At 24.1% G+C, this 19,043-nt stretch overlaps 1 protein-coding gene across 1 annotated transcript; it reads left to right on the forward strand.

Moving 5' to 3' along the window:
- The first annotated feature begins 6,618 nt into the window (after positions 1–6,618).
- On the forward strand, positions 6,619–19,043 carry LOC129615403 (uncharacterized protein DDB_G0289357). Its single transcript, XM_055530599.1, has 2 exons — positions 6,619–7,058; positions 16,876–19,043. The coding sequence occupies exons 1-2, from the start codon at positions 6,752–6,754 to the stop codon at positions 19,023–19,025; spliced, it is 2,457 nt and encodes an 818-aa protein (XP_055386574.1). The 5' UTR covers positions 6,619–6,751; the 3' UTR covers positions 19,026–19,043.

A 19,043-nucleotide genomic window follows, 5' to 3' on the forward strand; every position in this document is an offset into this window, starting at 1 on the left:
TTCAGAAATTTTATAATCGGACAGAGTGAAACTAATAAGCATTTCGCTCAATTTTTTTTTTTTGAGAAATGTTAAAGGTTTATATAAAAACAACTTATTCTTTTCCTTCTTGTTGTTACGTTTCTTCCTAATATTTTATACAAGTATTACACGTGTGTTTTTACGTTTTCGCATTTGTGAATAAAATATTTTCAAGGACTTCTCTTAAATGATGGAGAATTGAACACGAAATATACACACAACCCCAGCAATTACATACGAAATTCCCAAAAGTTTTGAATTTACGAAATAGCTTATGGATGTATTCAGCACATTATCAAACTTTAAGTTACTAAATACTAGAAATGCAAATTAGGTGGAAAATTTTTTACAAAATTTTTACTAACTTTCATGCGCAAATCATCATCATTTAATTAATTTGCTACTTTTATCTAAAAAAATACTTTTTACCTACCGCACTTATATATTTTGTAGATAGAAATAAAGGATATGGAAGAAAATAATTAAATATTTTTAAGAGTAAAATAAATTTAATTTCATTTTTTATTCACATTGTATGACTTTTCCTTTTTCTCATGTAAAGAAAAAGTCTCAAATACGAAATACGTACCTACCGTACAACACACACATTTATCCAATAAATTTTAATTCTTAAAATATTTTTTCCCACATTTATAATAATCCTAACTTCCTTTCATTTTTCAAAAAAAAAAAATAAAAATCGGAAAATGCAAGAACAAAAAATTTATCAATGGAAATAAAAAGGTAAGAAAAAATAAGAACAAAAGAAAAAAATATCAACGCAATGAGAAAAAAATTTTAACATCCCAATTTCTTCCATAACTTACTGAATCCAACCAATATTATGAAAATTCCTCGAAATACCGTTTAAAATTATGTAGCTATATGTATATATTGACCGAATGAAAAAAAGGCAAAAAACCTGATATGGCCGGCATATAAACGACTGTCATTTAATAGTCTTACAAATAATCTGAATATAGATCTAAAGAAAAACGAAAAGTTCTTAACCAAGATATCTCTTAAAAATTTTAAATTTTCCCAAATTTAATTTCTGAGACTTAATTTTGTTAGTTTATTCACTATCCTATAGGAAAATAAAAATATACATTGGGAGATTCGCATTAGAAACAAAAATATTTCATTGAAAACTTAGCATGTAATTATGTAGTGTATGCGTATATTGTATGAAAAAGTAGGAACTGTATAATAAGAGATTTTAGAATGCTGCTTAGAATAAAATGGACAAGAGATAATTAGAAGTAAGGCCCACAGAAACAGAAATCTGTTGTGGTTTTCAAAAAGTGGATAATTATTTATGTGTGTGTCTGGTTGTCAGGAGAAAGAGATCACTTACTTTGATAAGTTTGCATTTTCGCGGTTATAAAAATCTTTCAGAAGATTCCCTGCTTTGGATCCTAAGGCTAATTCATTTCATATGTTCATTTGAATACCGGCGAATTAAATCGAATTCTTTTTGTTTATTGTTGATTTGAGGGTTTCTAATGTTTTATGGATTTAATAATTACCGCACTTTGTTTCTTCAGTAAGAGTAAAACTATCGTATATAAACAATACCTCTCTTTTATTGTAAAGTAATGCGGTCGGTAAAAAATTATGAATCTTGATGAAAGCAAAAACAAAAAATCTTCAAACAGAACAGGTCCCCATTCAAAATAACAACTTTAGAAAAAAAAAAAAATAAATTCGATTTTCATTTTTTGGTTTTTTTTCTTTCATTTTTTTTTTTGTGTTCAAAGTTAGCTTAATAACTTTAGTTTAGTAAACACTTTTTATGAATTGACAGTTTTTATGCTTCTTTGGTATATTATATAAATACATATGTATATATGTACTAAAGCATAATGATCGAATCATGCCGAAGCCGACTGCAATGCCACTATTTAAGTTGTTTTTAGTTGTTTTATTTTTTTTTGCGTTGTTTCGTTTAATTTTGCTTTTATGTTTTATCTTTATTTTTTGTGTATAATGTAAGAAAAACCGTGGGATGAATGAAATGATACATTAAATATCAATTGATATCATGTTGTGCAGGCAGCAAGTATCATACTCATATCCAGCTTAAAAGTATTTAAAGATAACATAAGTAATATTATATACATGTATATGTTTATGTTTATGTACTTGAACTGTCGTGTAATACAGAAATGACATACAAAAATATGAATATAGTTCACTATATTATCATGTTGTAATAATTATAATAATATAGTTATAAAAATGTGTCTGCAAACTATTAGTAGATATATGTATATAGTAGCATATCTATATATGCAGAGATAATTTGCAAATATGACTCAAAGCAGAATGTTTCATTCACGGTATTTAATAATAATTAAAAATTTGGTAGAATGTTATAGCGAAGGAGATAAAGTATAATCATACACATACATTCCTTATAAAAGTTGACCTTTAATTTTATGGGGTTTAAAAATGATATTTGCTCTTCTGATTTCAGTGAATCTTGATATAATTTGCATTTTAGAGTTTTTAATATACGTAAGCTTCTTCAGTTTTAACAGATTACATAACAAGTAAACATAAAATTTCGTAACAAAATTTATGGTGGAATAAAATTTGATGGTACTAACGTACAACACCTCAATTATTGATATAATGAAATCTATTAATGCCGTGGAACATAAATATAATTGCTAAGTAAATTATATAAGTAAATCGTAAAGTCTGTAGCGACTTCTGTAATTTTTGTAATTAATCTTACTGAAATGAATTTGTTTTTGTTTTACATACAATGTTGTAGACGCTTTGTGATAGCACCAAAATTTCTTATTACGAGTTTTCAATATTCTTCTCCATATTTAATAGGGAATCGTAGATAAACTACTGTTTGAGAGGCGATGTAACGAGTTCATCAAGTTTTGAAATATGTCAGGCCTTAAAAATTGAAAATTTGTTAAGCATAGATAACCTGAAACTCTGCCAAGCCTCTGCTAATTATTTTTTAAATTTTTGTTTATTTTTATGAAAATATTACATAGATTTTTTTAAAATTTTATATATAAACTTCATTTAATAATAAGTGAGCTTATAACCAAAGACGACTTTATAACAAAATTAGCTGCCAGGAATTGAACTTTTGCTAAAGGCCAAATTAACAAATTTACCCAAATAAAAACAGTATATTTTGCAAAATACATTCCTAAAAATTTGATATACAACGAGGAACTGAATATGTAGCCTTGTTTCTAAGAGCATGCTAATTTCTTCTGTCTTAATTAATTAAGCACTATGAAATACATTCAAGTTCTGGAAAATAAAATGTCATCAAAAAACTTGTACGATACTTAATTTTAGCGCAGTATAAGTTTGTTTAATACATTGTATATTTAAAATGTTGAAATCTTAGCAATTTTGAAAAAATATTATTATATTTACTTTGAATATATAAGGCGGTATACTCTGTATATTACCGGAAATTAATTATATATACATAGGTATTACGCGTGCAAAGATTCTTGAATATATTAGTCGAATTAAAGATAAGTATACTATTATATATGTAATGGAAGCAACGCAAGTGCAAATAGGCAGCTAGTATATGCAATGTACATATACATATGTATATGTATAAAATATTCCAGTTAATATTAAATATCATTTTAAATAATAGTTAGTTTATACTCATATATGTGTTTTTGTTTTGAATAAATATTATTATTAAATAATAATATATTGAACACAGATATTATCAATATAACAGTTCAATTGGTATGCTAATGCAAATACATAAAAATTTATGATAGGTAATTTTATTTGGAAATTATAACTCTTATGTATATTATGCCTATATACATTTATGTAAAAATTTCAGTTTCACTTTAAATAATTTGTTTTTCCCTCATTGATTTTTGTATAATGTTATACTATAAATTATCACTGAAAAATATAGTGTATATAAATTTTTATGTATCCTGTACTTTTTGAATAAAATTTTTAATTTAATTTAATTGTAAATAAATGAAATTTTTATATTAATTTATATTGTTTTATGATATCGTAAATTATATTGCCAAAATTTAAACTATTATTTTGTTATATGGCTTGTTCACTTCTATAAGAATACAGTCAAAAGTTAATTAAGTGAAACTTCCTAAGCAAAATATTCCAGTGCATGTGTGTCAGTGAGTTTTTTTATTCTGAAAATTTTTTGTATTTTGAAATAAGAGAAAAATCCTTCTTTGAGAGCATAGGTTGTTATATTGGACCTATACTTTTGAGATTCTTTGCTTAATTTTTTTAAATTATTGTGCAATTATTATTCAATCATGTCTACACTATTCGTATTACAATAAAATTAGAAATTATTAAATACTAGACATAATATATTAGACACTGGATGCAAAACAATCAACTTTAATCGCAAGCATGACTGTATAGGTTAATCAATGACATGTTGTATAATATGCAAGTTCATACTTATCCAAAATAAAAATATATTTGAAAAAAAGGAAGTTTTCACATGCGATTTTTGACATTGACTTGAGTTATAATATTTTCAATTATTGTTTTTATTTTTGATTTTGTCAATTTGATTTGATCAAAAAAAAATTTCATATATTTATGAGCTTTCAAAGATTTTAATCGCTGTCACCATTTCATGTCATCCTTTTTAATTTTATAAATTGTTTTTGGTTTCTATACTCTTATAATAACGTAAAAACTCGAACCATTTGTATGTACATATATATATGTGTATGTGTCCACTATTCCCATTTTCCCCTTTTTTTTTTGATTTGTCATATTTGATTAACGTTTTCTCTCCTCATTTTTTTTTCTTTTTTTTATTAAAGGACCATTTAGCGATTTTGCGGTACTTTTACTAAAACATTCAGAAAAAAAAGCAACTTTAAATGATGTTTAAGTATACTTATGTATATCATGTATACATAAACACATTGTATATAAACATTTAAATATTATTTTAATATAAATTTTGTAAATTTATTGACATACAAAGAAATTATTATTAATTTGAAAAGAAAATTTTTCTGCGGTAGGCCCTAGTTAAAAAATGATTTCGTAAGCGAAATTGTGAAAAAAAATTAACAAATTTATTTTTATATTTTGGGGTAGCTTAAAATCAATGACTTATACACTTAATAACTTACTTACTAAATTAGTTTTGAAAGTATCCTTTTAATTTTTTAAGCTACTGTCTTTCTTTCCAACTTTAATTACAAACCAAAGTTTGTAATTATGTGTATAGGACTTAAATTCACAATTATATTATTAGTGCCTCTTGTCTTATTCCTTAATAATTCAGATTGCAACAAGAAAAATTTTGAATACTACAGTATTGAAAAGAAATGCCGAAAATTATTTTAAATTATAAATTCTAATACAATCGCTTTTAGATTTCTTAACATATATATCTGTTAATAAACGTCATTTACCTAACATACATACGGCTGTACATTTTGGAATATGCAAAAATGGTATAGTACGCCCTATTACATAAATAAAGTAACCATATGCTATTACAGATAATTTTTTAAAGAGTAATATATGATTTTATTATGAATAAGCAGAAATAACAAATAGAGAAATATCAAATATTTGGTACAATAAATTTCCTATATTAACCCCATTGTGCTCAAATTAAAAAAAAGATAACAATAATCCTACTATGTATTTAACTTGATATTTCTTTGATATTTCTTTGAATATGTGACACTTTTTTGAATTTTTAACAATACTAAGAAAACTTTAGGTAAGGTAATTTTGAAAAGACCTATTCTAATAAATGCTAAACTACAAAATTTCCATATTACAAAATTTTAAAGAAAATATACTTAAATTAACTCTAACATCTTGCGTAAAAATTTACGTATGATTTTGCATACTAACAAATTCGCTAATACAACAAAGTATATAATATATATGTATACAAAAATGAATGACGTGTTCAAGCATATCATAAAAATTGGCAATTTAATTTATATTTTATATTTTATATGCAATTAATCTATTCAAAGTGTCAAACAATATTTTAAATTCTTTAATATTCATTTTGTTTTCATTTCAAAAGATTAAATCGTCAAAAATATTAAAAAATAAATTTATTATTACAATATTAATTCAATCAAATTAATTTCCCATAAAAAGAAAACTTCCTTTCATTTTTATTTTTCATTTCACTGGGCAAAACGATTAAACGTCCTTTGCCACAATAACACAAATAAATCGTAATAATTAATTGTGTCCAAAATCTCGACGATTTTTATTTTGTTTCATTTCTTAGTATTTTTTTTTTTATCCATAAGCAAAACTTTTTCCCAGTGTCCGAACAAATCAAAAAAAAATTATTTTTGTTTTGTTATTTTTTTCTTATTTTTTACCATTCAGCAATATATCATTCTTTATTTTTTGTATTCATTCACTTAATTTTGCTTTTCTTTTACAAAATTTTTGTTTTTTCTTTTATTTTGCAAATGTTAACATTTTTGTTACTTGTTAATAAATTTTTTTTTTTCGTATTTTTATAATTTTCTATATTTCTCTTTTATTTCTTTTTCAATAGTCATACCAAAGGAGATCAAGTATAAGAATAAAAAAAATACAAGTAAAATTAAATAAAAACAATAAGGACATATTAATCATTTATACACAGAAATCATAACGAAAACAATAAAAATAATAATAATAAGGAAAATATAAAACGATAAGTATAAAAAAAAAAAATAACAAAATGATCGCTAACGATTGGCATAAATTGGAAAAATTTAAACAAAAATCATCATTTCGTATTGCAATGGCGGTATTTATATTGATTACAATACTTTTAAATTTACCATCATCAGTGAATTGCAATAATAATAATAATAATAACAATAATAAATCAGTTGAAGATACCGAAGAAATTTTAGAAACAGCAGAAGCATCAGCAGCAGCATCATCATCAGTAATAACAACAGAAACAACAACTGGTATAACAGAAATAGAAGAAGAATATAATAATAAAAATATGAACTTGCATCGAATTCAGACGCCGGAAGGTATGTTAAAATGAAAATATCAAAAAAAAAAAAAAAAAATTTGTGAGAACAAAATGTTTTAAATTTTTTTTTTTTAATTTGGTTTTTTTTTTTTGTTTTACATAGCTATATGTATAAATATGTATATGTACATGCATTTTATATGCAATGCTAAATTGTACCCCTATAAGTAGACTATACCAACCTAAAAGAATATTTACATATTTCTTCTTCTTCAACAGCTGTAGTATTTATGTCATACATAAATGTTGGGAAAAAAAAATTTTTGGGGGCCATTTGAAATTTATTATTCTAAAGGTCAATATTTTTATATTATTTTTTTTGTTTAGTATTAAATATTGATTAGATTTTCGTATTAAATATATAAATTGCTCAATAAATGGTTCGATCAGGATTTGAATACCCGAGATTCTTTGACTTAATTAGGGTCAGAGTCATAACCATTATCGATCGGATTAATATTTACTTTGTAATTATCGATTAATTACATAATATGATTAGAACAAAGAAAGCATACACAAATTTTAGATAGTGATGTATTCTGTGTGTAACTGAAGACATTTCAAACAATTCAAATAAATTATTATTTCAATTGTTTGAATTATAATTACGTTAATAATTGACTGTTTTACAATATGGCAGGAAAAAATTGAGTTAATACTGTTATACATAATAATATTTATGTTAAGTAATAGTAAATGTATCGTTACGAACAATATTCTTAATAAAATATATTAAAATAATACAGGCTATTTAAAACTCCTGAATCGAAACCCTGAATTAGTATGATATAGAATAAAATATTATTGAGAAAATTGTGCTCTTAACATTTTCTTTTTTAAATCGTTACTAAGCCTTAAAATGGAGTGGTATTTAACTTTTAGGCTTAAGCTACCTTTTAAAGTTGAGATAAATACCCTAGTTTTTACAAGTTTTATTATCATTCGAGAAATTTGGAAAATTATGTGGATTTGGGAAGCTTATTTTAAGGCCCATGAAATTCATTCCCTAAAAATTTAAAATAATTTGTAAATAAAATTAATTCAACATAGTTTTCGGGGTGTTGTATGCGACGTTGTTGTAAATTTTTTATCCATCGCTTTTAATTTAAAAAAAAAATTTGTTAAATGCACATTATAAATTTGTTATTAATTTTTTAATACTGTACGATATTATTTAAATTTATATTCTATATAATGTTATTTTATATTATATATGTATAATGTACAATATTTGGATTAAGAATTACATAATGTAGATATTATTCTATAAGATTCCAAACAATTGCTCTAAACAATTGTCTTTTTTTATTTATAAAAACGTTAGCAAGAAAGAACCTTGAGAGTATTTCGTTAAACTTTCACGTTATTAATTCCAAAAACTTCTTCAAGTTTAAGTAAGAGAGGTGACTGACAAAGCGAAGAACAATAACCTATTCCGCTCAGAGTCAAAGAGTTAGGAAAATCAATTAAATTTAGGACACTAAAATTTGTTCTGATTTTGTATGCGCGCATCTCAAAGCAGACCAACTCAATTTTATATTTTTACCTTTCTTTTGTTTTTTGTAATTTTTTTTTTTTAGTGAACAAATTAGCCAACAGCGCTACTCGTATAAATTTTTTGAAAAGCAAAATGAAATTAAAAAATATCGCTTGAATCAAAAAACAAAAAAATTTTTAAACTACAAAAATATCAAAGGAAAAACAACAAGAAATGCCAAAAATGAAAATTTATAACAAAAATGATGAAATTGCACGCGTATCTGGATTTTATATGAAATTGTATTTCCTTTCTTGGTTTTAATCGCATTACAAAATAACAATACGATCGCATATAGTTCAAACGCGGCAAGCTTTAAGAAAATTAAAAAATTTTGTTTTCTTGCTTGCCTGTTTTTCTGATTCGAAAAAAAAAAGAACTTGTTTAAATTTTTTTTTCTTTTTTTTTTGAAGCTGTAGACTTTTTGTTAAGAAGTTTTTTTTTAATTTTGGTTTTTCTTTTTTGGAAAAAGAAGCGCCATTATTTGTAAAACGGTTTGTATATTATGTTCAACTACACTAAGCGAAATATGAGATAAAGGGAAAGGAATTATAACATAAATTTTAAAGTAACATTATTATTATTTAATGTTTATATATAAATTGTATATAATAATGCTTATTTGCCTATATGTATTTGTATTTTGAATACATATACGAAAGGACAACATAAAATTAAGTCAAATAATTAAATGGAATATTGTCATTGCAATGAGCTACGTTAATTTTAATTAATAATATATTTTTTACAGCTACATTTTGCAAGTGATATTTCAATAAGTTCTTAGCTTTCTAGTCTATCAAATATCGAATACATTTGAAACAGAATTGCTTTTGCGAACCCTAGTTCTGTCATTGTGTTAAGTTTGAAAAACTTTTATGAATTCTTTTAAATGGTATACTGTATAACACTTTTATGAATTCTACACTACTGATACTAATTGAGAACAAGTTACAATACATGTATACCGTATGGATGCCTTTAAAATTCTTAAAATGACATGCAAATGAAAAAAGAAAACTAAATGGTATTCGAAATATTAAGGTTAATTTTAGTCTGTGTAACAGAATTTTGTATAATTTTTAATCTCTTGTTATAGGCTAAGTATAGCCTACCCATTAATCCATTATACTATCATGCATCATAAAATTCTAGATAAAATAATATTATAGATAGTTTAATGATTGCGCCCGGCTATTTGCAATTCATAAATGTGTTATTTTTCATAACCAGTGTTCGTACTAAATACAATAAAACTACACGTGTATGTAGTATTCCCATATATAAATTTCCATATATAAATTAGACTCATACAGTATGAATCAATTTAAAATTTCTGTAAAGCTTTATCCTGAAAAAGTTGAATTGCTTCTGAAGGCCTTTCTTTTTAAAATGTTTTGAAAAAAACCTATTTTTAAGGGACCTAATATCTTATTACTTGATGTTATATTGTCAATTGTTAGTTGCAGTCAATACAAAACATTGTTATTCTCGACAATAATTTTAAATTTTAACATTCTAAAGTTCGAATTACAAAATAAACCAAATTAAACAAACCAAAAAAAATGATATAAAAACTTCTGCTAATATAAGATTAGTTCCAATTATTCCCGTATAACGTGAGAAAAGTTAAAGAAAATATTATGGAAAGAAAAGTTTAATTCCAGGGAGATTAATTGAAATATGCTCCCAGAGGTTAAAAAAATAAAATAACATATCTTATTTAATTTTCTTTTTTTGTTTTTACATTTACGTAAGTATTTAAATTTTAGTGCTCAAATGCATATATAAAATAAGTTATATGCAATTTGTCTATGGAAATATGAGAATCATGTAAAAACTAACCTTGCCGAATGTTTTGCTTTTTCACTAGAAAACCAAGAATTCTTTAAAATGAATTAAATATAGCATATTTGCATTGTTAAATTGAAAATTTCTAATTATAGTATACTAACATAGTATACTCTGCATAGTGAAATTATAACCAAATTTTATTTTTCAAAATTGAAAAAATAAATGATACCATTCAAATTTTTAAAAATATTTCAGAGGAATTCATTATATATATATGTTTAAATAAAATTTATAATTTATTTACTTTTCATACACATTTAAATATTAAGACAATAAATAATTTTTATATTGTGTTCATTAAAACCTTCTTAGACGCGATTCTGTATACAATAATGTATATGAATATAAAATATGCATAATGCATACATGTTTAGTTTTTAAATGCAAATAAAGTTAATAAATATAGTTTGTGATCTTAAATCTCTACAACATATACATATAAATCTTGTTATACAGTAAAGCCCAAATAAATGCTTCCCAGTCAGCACTACAAATCATTTACAACTTAACTTTTGCAATTAAAATGAAATTTAATATTAAAATTTTTTGATAATATTTCTCCACGAAATTATGATTTGACGTTTTCTTACTGTTGAACTACTTGTTTTTGGTTTGCAACTAATTACTGTTGATCGGTTTACCAACTTAAAGGGACTGAAAGGGATTATTCTAAAATATTTGAGCAAATTTTAGGAATTTTTATAAAATTCCCTAAATAACGTTTTATCGTAAGTGTTTAGCTTCTCAAATTTCAAATATCTAAAACCTTTTTTTTTTAAATTAAAATAAGAATTTAACATTTTTGTTGTTGCTTCTTTTGTATATTCAAGACACATCATACTTATGAGCTTATAACCTCTTACATATATGAAAACACATTTATATTATTTATTAACTAACATCATATTATTTATTTTTTAGATGAATTTTTTTCAGAACCATGATATTTAATTTACAAATGGCATACTAACCTTTTAAATTGAATATAACATTCTTATTACTAAACACTTTATATTATAAGACTTGTTTTGAATGAAAAAAAAAATAAAATACCAAATTTTTAAAGCGACAAGTGATAATTTACGAATATTTTATATAAACAATGTAAAATATTTAAAGATTTTAAACTCTAAAATTTAAATTTCATTCAACTATTTAAAATGTACATTGTAAAATAAAAATGTGCTTAAGTAGATTTAGTGGATAGTTTGTACACATGTGCACTTATTTATATTTACTTTATTCATGCTATATGAAATGTACATTTAACTTCTTTCTTATATATGAATTCTTTAGATCACATATATACTATAGAGACTTTTCATTTTAGAAATTGTAGTAAAAAGTGCACATTACTTAGCAACTATTCATATTAACCGTAATCTAGCAAATATTATTGCGGTTAAAGACTAAAGGAACAAAAAACAAATAATTGAATTTCCATACAAAAGTTTTGAAAAATTTTAATTATGTACATATGAAGGAAGAGAGAGATGTATACTAAGTAACAATTTGATAAACATATACACATACATTGATCTATGAACAAACTTAAACACTAAATTTTTAAAAATATTTGTAAGAAAAACAAAAAAAAAAAACAACATAATTTATTTCATTTACCATTTATTTTTTTGTGATTTTATTTTAATAACATTTAAAATTAAATGTGATACATTGTAGATTTTTTTTTGTACCATTATAAAAGAGAGTATGTAAAACGAACAACACTATAACCAAATTGAGCAAAATAACCACAAAGCGATTATAATTGACCCCTGGTTTACCACAGAATGTTTATATATGTATGTATATTGAGATACGCCAGGTTTAAAATTAATAACGTGTTGTAAATTAATATTTCCATATGTAATAAACATATTTGTGCATATATGTATGTGTAATCAGTTTCATTCACTTGGAAAGTATGCAAATCAAAAGGAAATTGAAATGATTGCAATAATTAAAAAAACAAATTTGTTTTAATTTAAAATTGAAGATGGTTAAAAAAATTTTGAACTATACGATTTAATAACCCGTCAAAAATTTAAAATAATTTTTTGAGGACTCTTAAAAATTTAGCATACTCGTATATACTATTTTTGTGAATAGTAATAGCAACTGTGTTATTAGAATTTTTCGGATATCTGACATATTCGAAAAGATTTCGATTTTTTTTTTAGGTTTTGTTAAAATTTTACAAAACAATAAAACTCTATAATATCTTTGTCACTTAATTAGATTTATAACAATAGTTTCTAAGTCGATTTAGAATCAAAGTGGGGATACGTATTATATGAGGGGTTCAGAAGCAGAGTGGCGTAAGCCACAATGTGGGTTATGCCACTCTGCTTTTGAAAAATCAGAAAATTTTTGCAAAATCAGAAAATTTTTACAAAAGCAAAAATACTTTTGTGAAAAATAAATAGAAAAAAAGCTATTTCAAAACTGGAAACTAATATTACTGATTTTAGAAGGTGTACATTACCGATTGCAGCAAAAAAAAATTTTTTTTTATTTGTGGCTTACGCCACTCTGCTTCTGACACCCTTATGTATAATATTTAAATTTCTCACATTTAAATCTGTAAGATAGTTAAATTTGATTTAAGTTGAATTCTGGGGGGATGAAATCAAATAAAGCAAGAAAAATTTATTATACAGCTTTAAACAACTGATTTAAGTTTTAAATAATGTTTATACATAAAAACTAATAACAAATTTTCTAAATTAAGTAATTGAAATCCGATTTTTTTGAAAATTTTAGGCTTAATTTAATGCAGATTCCTTATTTTAAATTGAATATTTAGTTTTATTTTGTTGTATAGAGCTAATTTTATATTTTTAATCTTAAATTTTAATTAATTTTAACACAATATTCAATTAAAATTGTTATACAAAGTAATTGAAAAAAAAATGCTTAATGTTACTTTGTTATTTATTATTATATTGATTAATAAATTATTTAAATATATTAATTTGAATATTAATTTTTACACAATTAAAACATATTTTCCTGTTTTCCCAGAAATGTACATACACTTCCACGTTATTGAACTGTTAAATTAAACAATCTGAAATTTCTTCCTTCTTACAGTAAGTACATTATCATCTATATGTACATGCACATGTACATTCGAAATTACTAAAATTAGGTATTAATGACATTTTATAAACTATTTATAATTTAAAATTCTTGTTACTTGTAAAAAATTGCAATAACAATCAAAATATGTAAAAAATTTTTGTAATTATTACTGCATTGTTTATTTTTTTTACAACAACTTTATTTTAATTCCAACAATTTATTTAATGTTACGGCTATTTATGGAAAATAAGAAAAAAATTTCAAAGAAAACATTAAAATTAAAATTTTGATAATAGTTCCTGAAATAAAAAAAATTTAAGTCACAAATATCATTTGCGCACAATTTTATATGCATATTGTATTTAAGAAGTAAAAATAATTTTATAAGGGCTTCATGGACAGAAATTAAGTGCTACTTTATGCTACACAATCATACATAATTACGTATATAATTTTTGTAAAACAATAAAATGCTACAGAAAGTGGATTTGTATTAAATAAACATGACAACAATTAGAGTGTTAAGATAAAGTTCTTTGATTCAATTTTGAAATTAAAAATTTAAATTTTCGAAAGTGAATTGCTACAATTACTCTTTGTTTTTTTTTCTTCATTATATTAATTATGTAATAATTATATAGAAATGAATGCGGTATGTTAAATCATGTTTTTCATGATTTAACACTCATGTTAAAAATAAAAAGTATTTGGCAATAACTTCTGACAGTAAAAAATTACATGCAATGAAATATAAATTGAATGATTTTAAAAAAATCTAATATTATGTATAAATTTTTAAATAATATTTAAATTGTAAGCAATTGTATATAATTGCAATTTTCCTCATTCTCATATTGTGTACATATAAAAATGTATGTAACAAAAACAAAATGAAAATTTATTTGATTTATGATTATTAAATTATTCAATTAATGATTTCCTATTTCCTAAAACAATTTGCTATAATTTGAGTTAAAAATCAAAATTGACTACAAAACTTTTAATTTTTATGAACTGTGAAGATTTATTTATAGAATATGCTTTTGTTTATAGTACTCGTATAGTTTCAATTAGCTTATATGTAATATGCGTTTAACCGCTGATCGGTGAAATTTTAATTACTAAATTTAAGTGCATTTTTTATTTAAAATTATCACATACTATTAATTAGCATGCCCTTAAAAATCAAAAGTAGCCGTTTTTCTCAAGTTTTTGATATCGTTTCTCATCTAGACTCCCTTCCAAGTTATCACCTTTCGAAATTTGTAAAATTTAAGTTTTCAGCATTATTATATTATTAATTGAAGCAAAGCTACGGTAAATACCATGCCATAAAAAATATAATTATGATAATTATAAAATATCTTAACATACTTACTTAACCGTCGAGTTCGACCATTGTTTCAACGCTTCTTGAATTTTTTTTACATCCTAACTGTATGCAATAATTTAAATATTCGAATTTACAATACGTTTTTAGTAATAAAACGTAAATGTTAACTCGACCGCTCTGGTTCTAAGTCACTTAAATAACTTTGCTGAAATTATTAAAAAATAAACATTTGTTAAAAAATTATTAAAGCTGAATTAAAAATATGAATAAAAAATCATATATAAAAAAAATTTTCATTGATTACGATTTCTACAAGAACCTTTAATAGAATATGTGTATAAGTAAGTAAGTATGTGTTAAAGAGTAAAATTATTTAAATATGTATGTACATATTTTTAACTCTCAATACCTAAAAACACTAATATTAATTAATTCTGCTGATATAAATATTTGTATACAAAGATTATTAAATTTATAACACATATTTTTGTAATTTGCAAATTATTGTAAAATTACCGTTATTGTCCCATTATGTATTACACAAAACAAGTAAATAGTAAAAAAAGAAATGTGTGGAAAAAACACATTGTCTTAATCTTAAATTAAAGTGAAAAAAAAAAATGAAAAATAAAAGAGAAATAAACTTTCATCTGACAATCTTTTGTGATTGGAATTATTAATAGATCAATATTTATAATATACACATACCTTACATAAATAAATGTACATATGTCCGTTTTATAAATATTTTTCTGTAATGTAATTAAGTAGAAAAATTCACAAACAAAAAAAATTGTTTTGAAAATAAAAAACAACTGGAATTTTTTTTTTTTTTTGCAATTTCTTTGGATATGAAATGAATTAATAATTGTATATAATGTAAATTACAAAAATAGGAAGTTTTAAACCATCCGGATCTTATGCACTTATTCATGTACCTATGTAATTTTCTATGTACATACCTACCTACTTTACCGGAACAAAATTTGTGTATGTTTTTTCTATTCCACTTTTTATATACCATAGTGTATATTGAATTTTTTGTGTTTGAAATAATTCGAATGTAAAATATTATTAATAAGACACTTGGTATATGTATTGCTGCTTATCAAAAGTTCAATAAAATTAATAATATTAATATACTTTTTACTTTACATAATAAACTAGATTTTGATTATATAGCATAAGCCAAACTATTCATTTTTACCGACCGTATTGTGTAAACAATAGGTAGGTTATTTTAGTATTGCGGAATTGAAAATTCTTTAAATTTAATTGAACTTCCTAATTCATAATATTTCTATTATATTATGTGAAATATTTTCCTCGTTTGATTTTTTTTTTCTTAAATTATTAAAAATTAATTAATTTTTTACTTTGAAATTTTAACACAAATATTTTAAATTAAGTTTAGTAATATATTAATCGTTTATACTATTTTATTTTTACGGAACTAAATTAAGTTTGTTAACAAGAATCAAACACCAAATCGTTAAATATGTTAGTTTCCTTTTAGATATTAAAATTTTGCTCCTAGTTTCTATAATTTTTAATACATATTAAAAAAATGGTATTTAATTGTTCCAAATAATATTTTTAAATTAAATAATAAAATTCTAGACAGAATTATTAATAAATAATTTTTTTATTATTAAAAACGCTACTTAAATATAATTTTATAAAATGACGTATTCATATATTTTTAAATTAAAACAGAAAATGTATGTTCAGTATGATATGTACAATTACGAGTGAAAGACATTTAAAGGAAAAAATATTTTTGAAAAAAATTTTAAAAATTTTGACATTTGACTTTCTTAAATTGAAAAGTTTTTTAACTTTTTTCAAATAAAATTAATTTGGTATATTATATTATTATAAAAATTTTTAACACCATCATTCTTAAAAGTAATTCATTTCCACATTTATCTTAAAAACAAATATAAGTATATATGTATGTAAATAAAGTGCAATAATTTTTTGTTTCAATTTATATAATTATAGGTCTGGAACACAGATCTCTTGAATTGGAACATAGATCTTTGGAATTAGAAAATAGATCACCAATTGAATCGGAAGTCAGGCCATTATTTACACCGCGTGTTGAATATAATTCATGGCAACCAGTAGGACGAGGTGATCCATTAAAAAATGATCCAACTTATGATTATAGTCCCCCAGTGGTTGAACCTGTACGTTATTGGGCAGAAAACACAAAAAATGAAAATAAAGCAAATTCATTAACAAATAATAAAGAAACGGCAATCAACAAAGATAAAAATGAAATTTTAATCTTAGGTGTACCAGCAAAAAGACAAAATTATCGTAAAGAAAGTAAATATATAGGCCATGAACAATCTATTCAAGCAGAACCATTCAAACAACAATATGTACAAGAAAATCAAAATCATCAAACAACAAAATTACAAGGAACAATTCGCCGAAGTTATTCATATGGACACTATCATAATTTACCAACAAGATTAATGCCACCACCCATGCAAACTATTGCTCCACCATCCACTATTACGTCAGTAAACAAATTAATGCCTACAACAGAAACATATTATCATACATACCATCATCATTATTCGTCAATGCCTCCAACTTTAATGACATATACAGCTAATTCTAATAATATTGGTCATAAAACTAATGGGAATACCGCTTCATATTTTCAGCATTCATCTTCTGCACCTGCATCAAATCCACCAACTTGGATATTTAACAAACCGCCTTATGATACAAGGAATGCTGAGTCTATAAGTTATGTTAGTATTACAAAACCTGAAGCAAACGGTATTCCATCAGCACAACAAGCATCAAGTTCCATTAACGTAAAGCAACCATATTTTAAAAGAAAACCTTGGATTCATGAATTACTTTCAAAAGAAATCACAAAATCACCACCATTAGTAGAAGGAGTAAATTATGTAAGTTTGCAACCTTCAAAAGTTCCATCATCACCACAATCACAACCACCAAAACCATTGCAACCACAATCGCAATTATATATTCATCAACCTATTAATACCTTGAGACCAGTACAAGCTAATGTCACAAATATATTTGTTCCAATAATGACTACTGAACCTCCAATAAAATCTACAACTTTGCTATTAATAACATCTACTTCACCAAAATCTAGTACTGCTGGTACTACTTCTGAACCAATAACTCCAAAACCTTCCCCAACTTTTATTCATTCAACTTATCCTTCTAAGACAACAAATACTAAACTTATGACAACTACAACAGCAATTACTGCAAAATCAACTATCCTAAGGCCAAGACCAACACAATACATTATACCCAATCAATCCCAAACAATGACTACCCCTAAAAATAAATTGACTACAGACGTTTTATTCTCTCACTATAAGCAACCAGAAAGACCACTATTTGGACCTTTATATTTAATTATTGAAGGACATTCGAAAGTCAAAACATACGGATTAAAGGATAATGACACAAAAACAGTTAACCATGAGCCCAAAATTGTACCAATACAAGTACCGGATAGAGAAGCAGTTGTCAAAAAACATGTAGTCTTAAAAGATGAAAATGGACAAGCAATAGAAGTTAAACATTTACATAATAAAAAACCTGAAAATAAGGAGCAAAATAAAAGCGAAACATTGCAAAATAATCATATTGAAAATGAATCAGAGTCATTAAGTCTTTTATCATTTTTAGACTCTTCACTTGGAAGTTTATTTAGAGACGACAGTACAGCAATTTCGCAAAGCAATGTGTCAACAACAACAACTCCAGAAACATCATCAACAACGGAATCAGTTACACAAAAATTAGAAACAAGTGAAAAATCATCCATGATTTTTGTAACAACAGTGCCACCTTCTAATAATGATATTACGTCTGTTACTAAAACAACTGTTTTGGAACCAATTGATGCTGCCCTAATTCAAGAATCAAAAGAAAACAGACAAGTATTTGATTATGACCAATTTGAAAAACCAGCAAGTATTTTTGATTTTTTCAATACTAGTGAAGAATATAATGATTACGATGAGGTAGCTAGAGAAAATGACCAAAATTTAAATGAACATGAAATGTTAAATTCAGATAGCCAAGAGGAATCCAATGAGAAAAATATGGAATTAAATATGTCTGAAATGCATATTCGATCATAAAATTGCATTTAAAAATTC

This window comes from Condylostylus longicornis, unplaced genomic scaffold, assembly GCF_029603195.1.
Source record: "Condylostylus longicornis isolate FDR11 unplaced genomic scaffold, ASM2960319v2 ptg000135l, whole genome shotgun sequence".
Taxonomy (NCBI): Eukaryota; Metazoa; Arthropoda; class Insecta; order Diptera; family Dolichopodidae; genus Condylostylus; species Condylostylus longicornis.

What these genes read in the sequence shown, in the direction of transcription:
- LOC129615403 (XM_055530599.1), top strand. Translation starts at nt 6,752, where the DNA reads ATGATCGCTAACGATTGGCATAAATTGGAAAAATTTAAACAAAAATCA. An exon ending in TCGAATTCAGACGCCGGAAG is followed by an intron (nt 7,059 to 16,875) that starts GTATGTTAAAAT and finishes ATATAATTATAG; the next exon opens with GTCTGGAACACAGATCTCTT.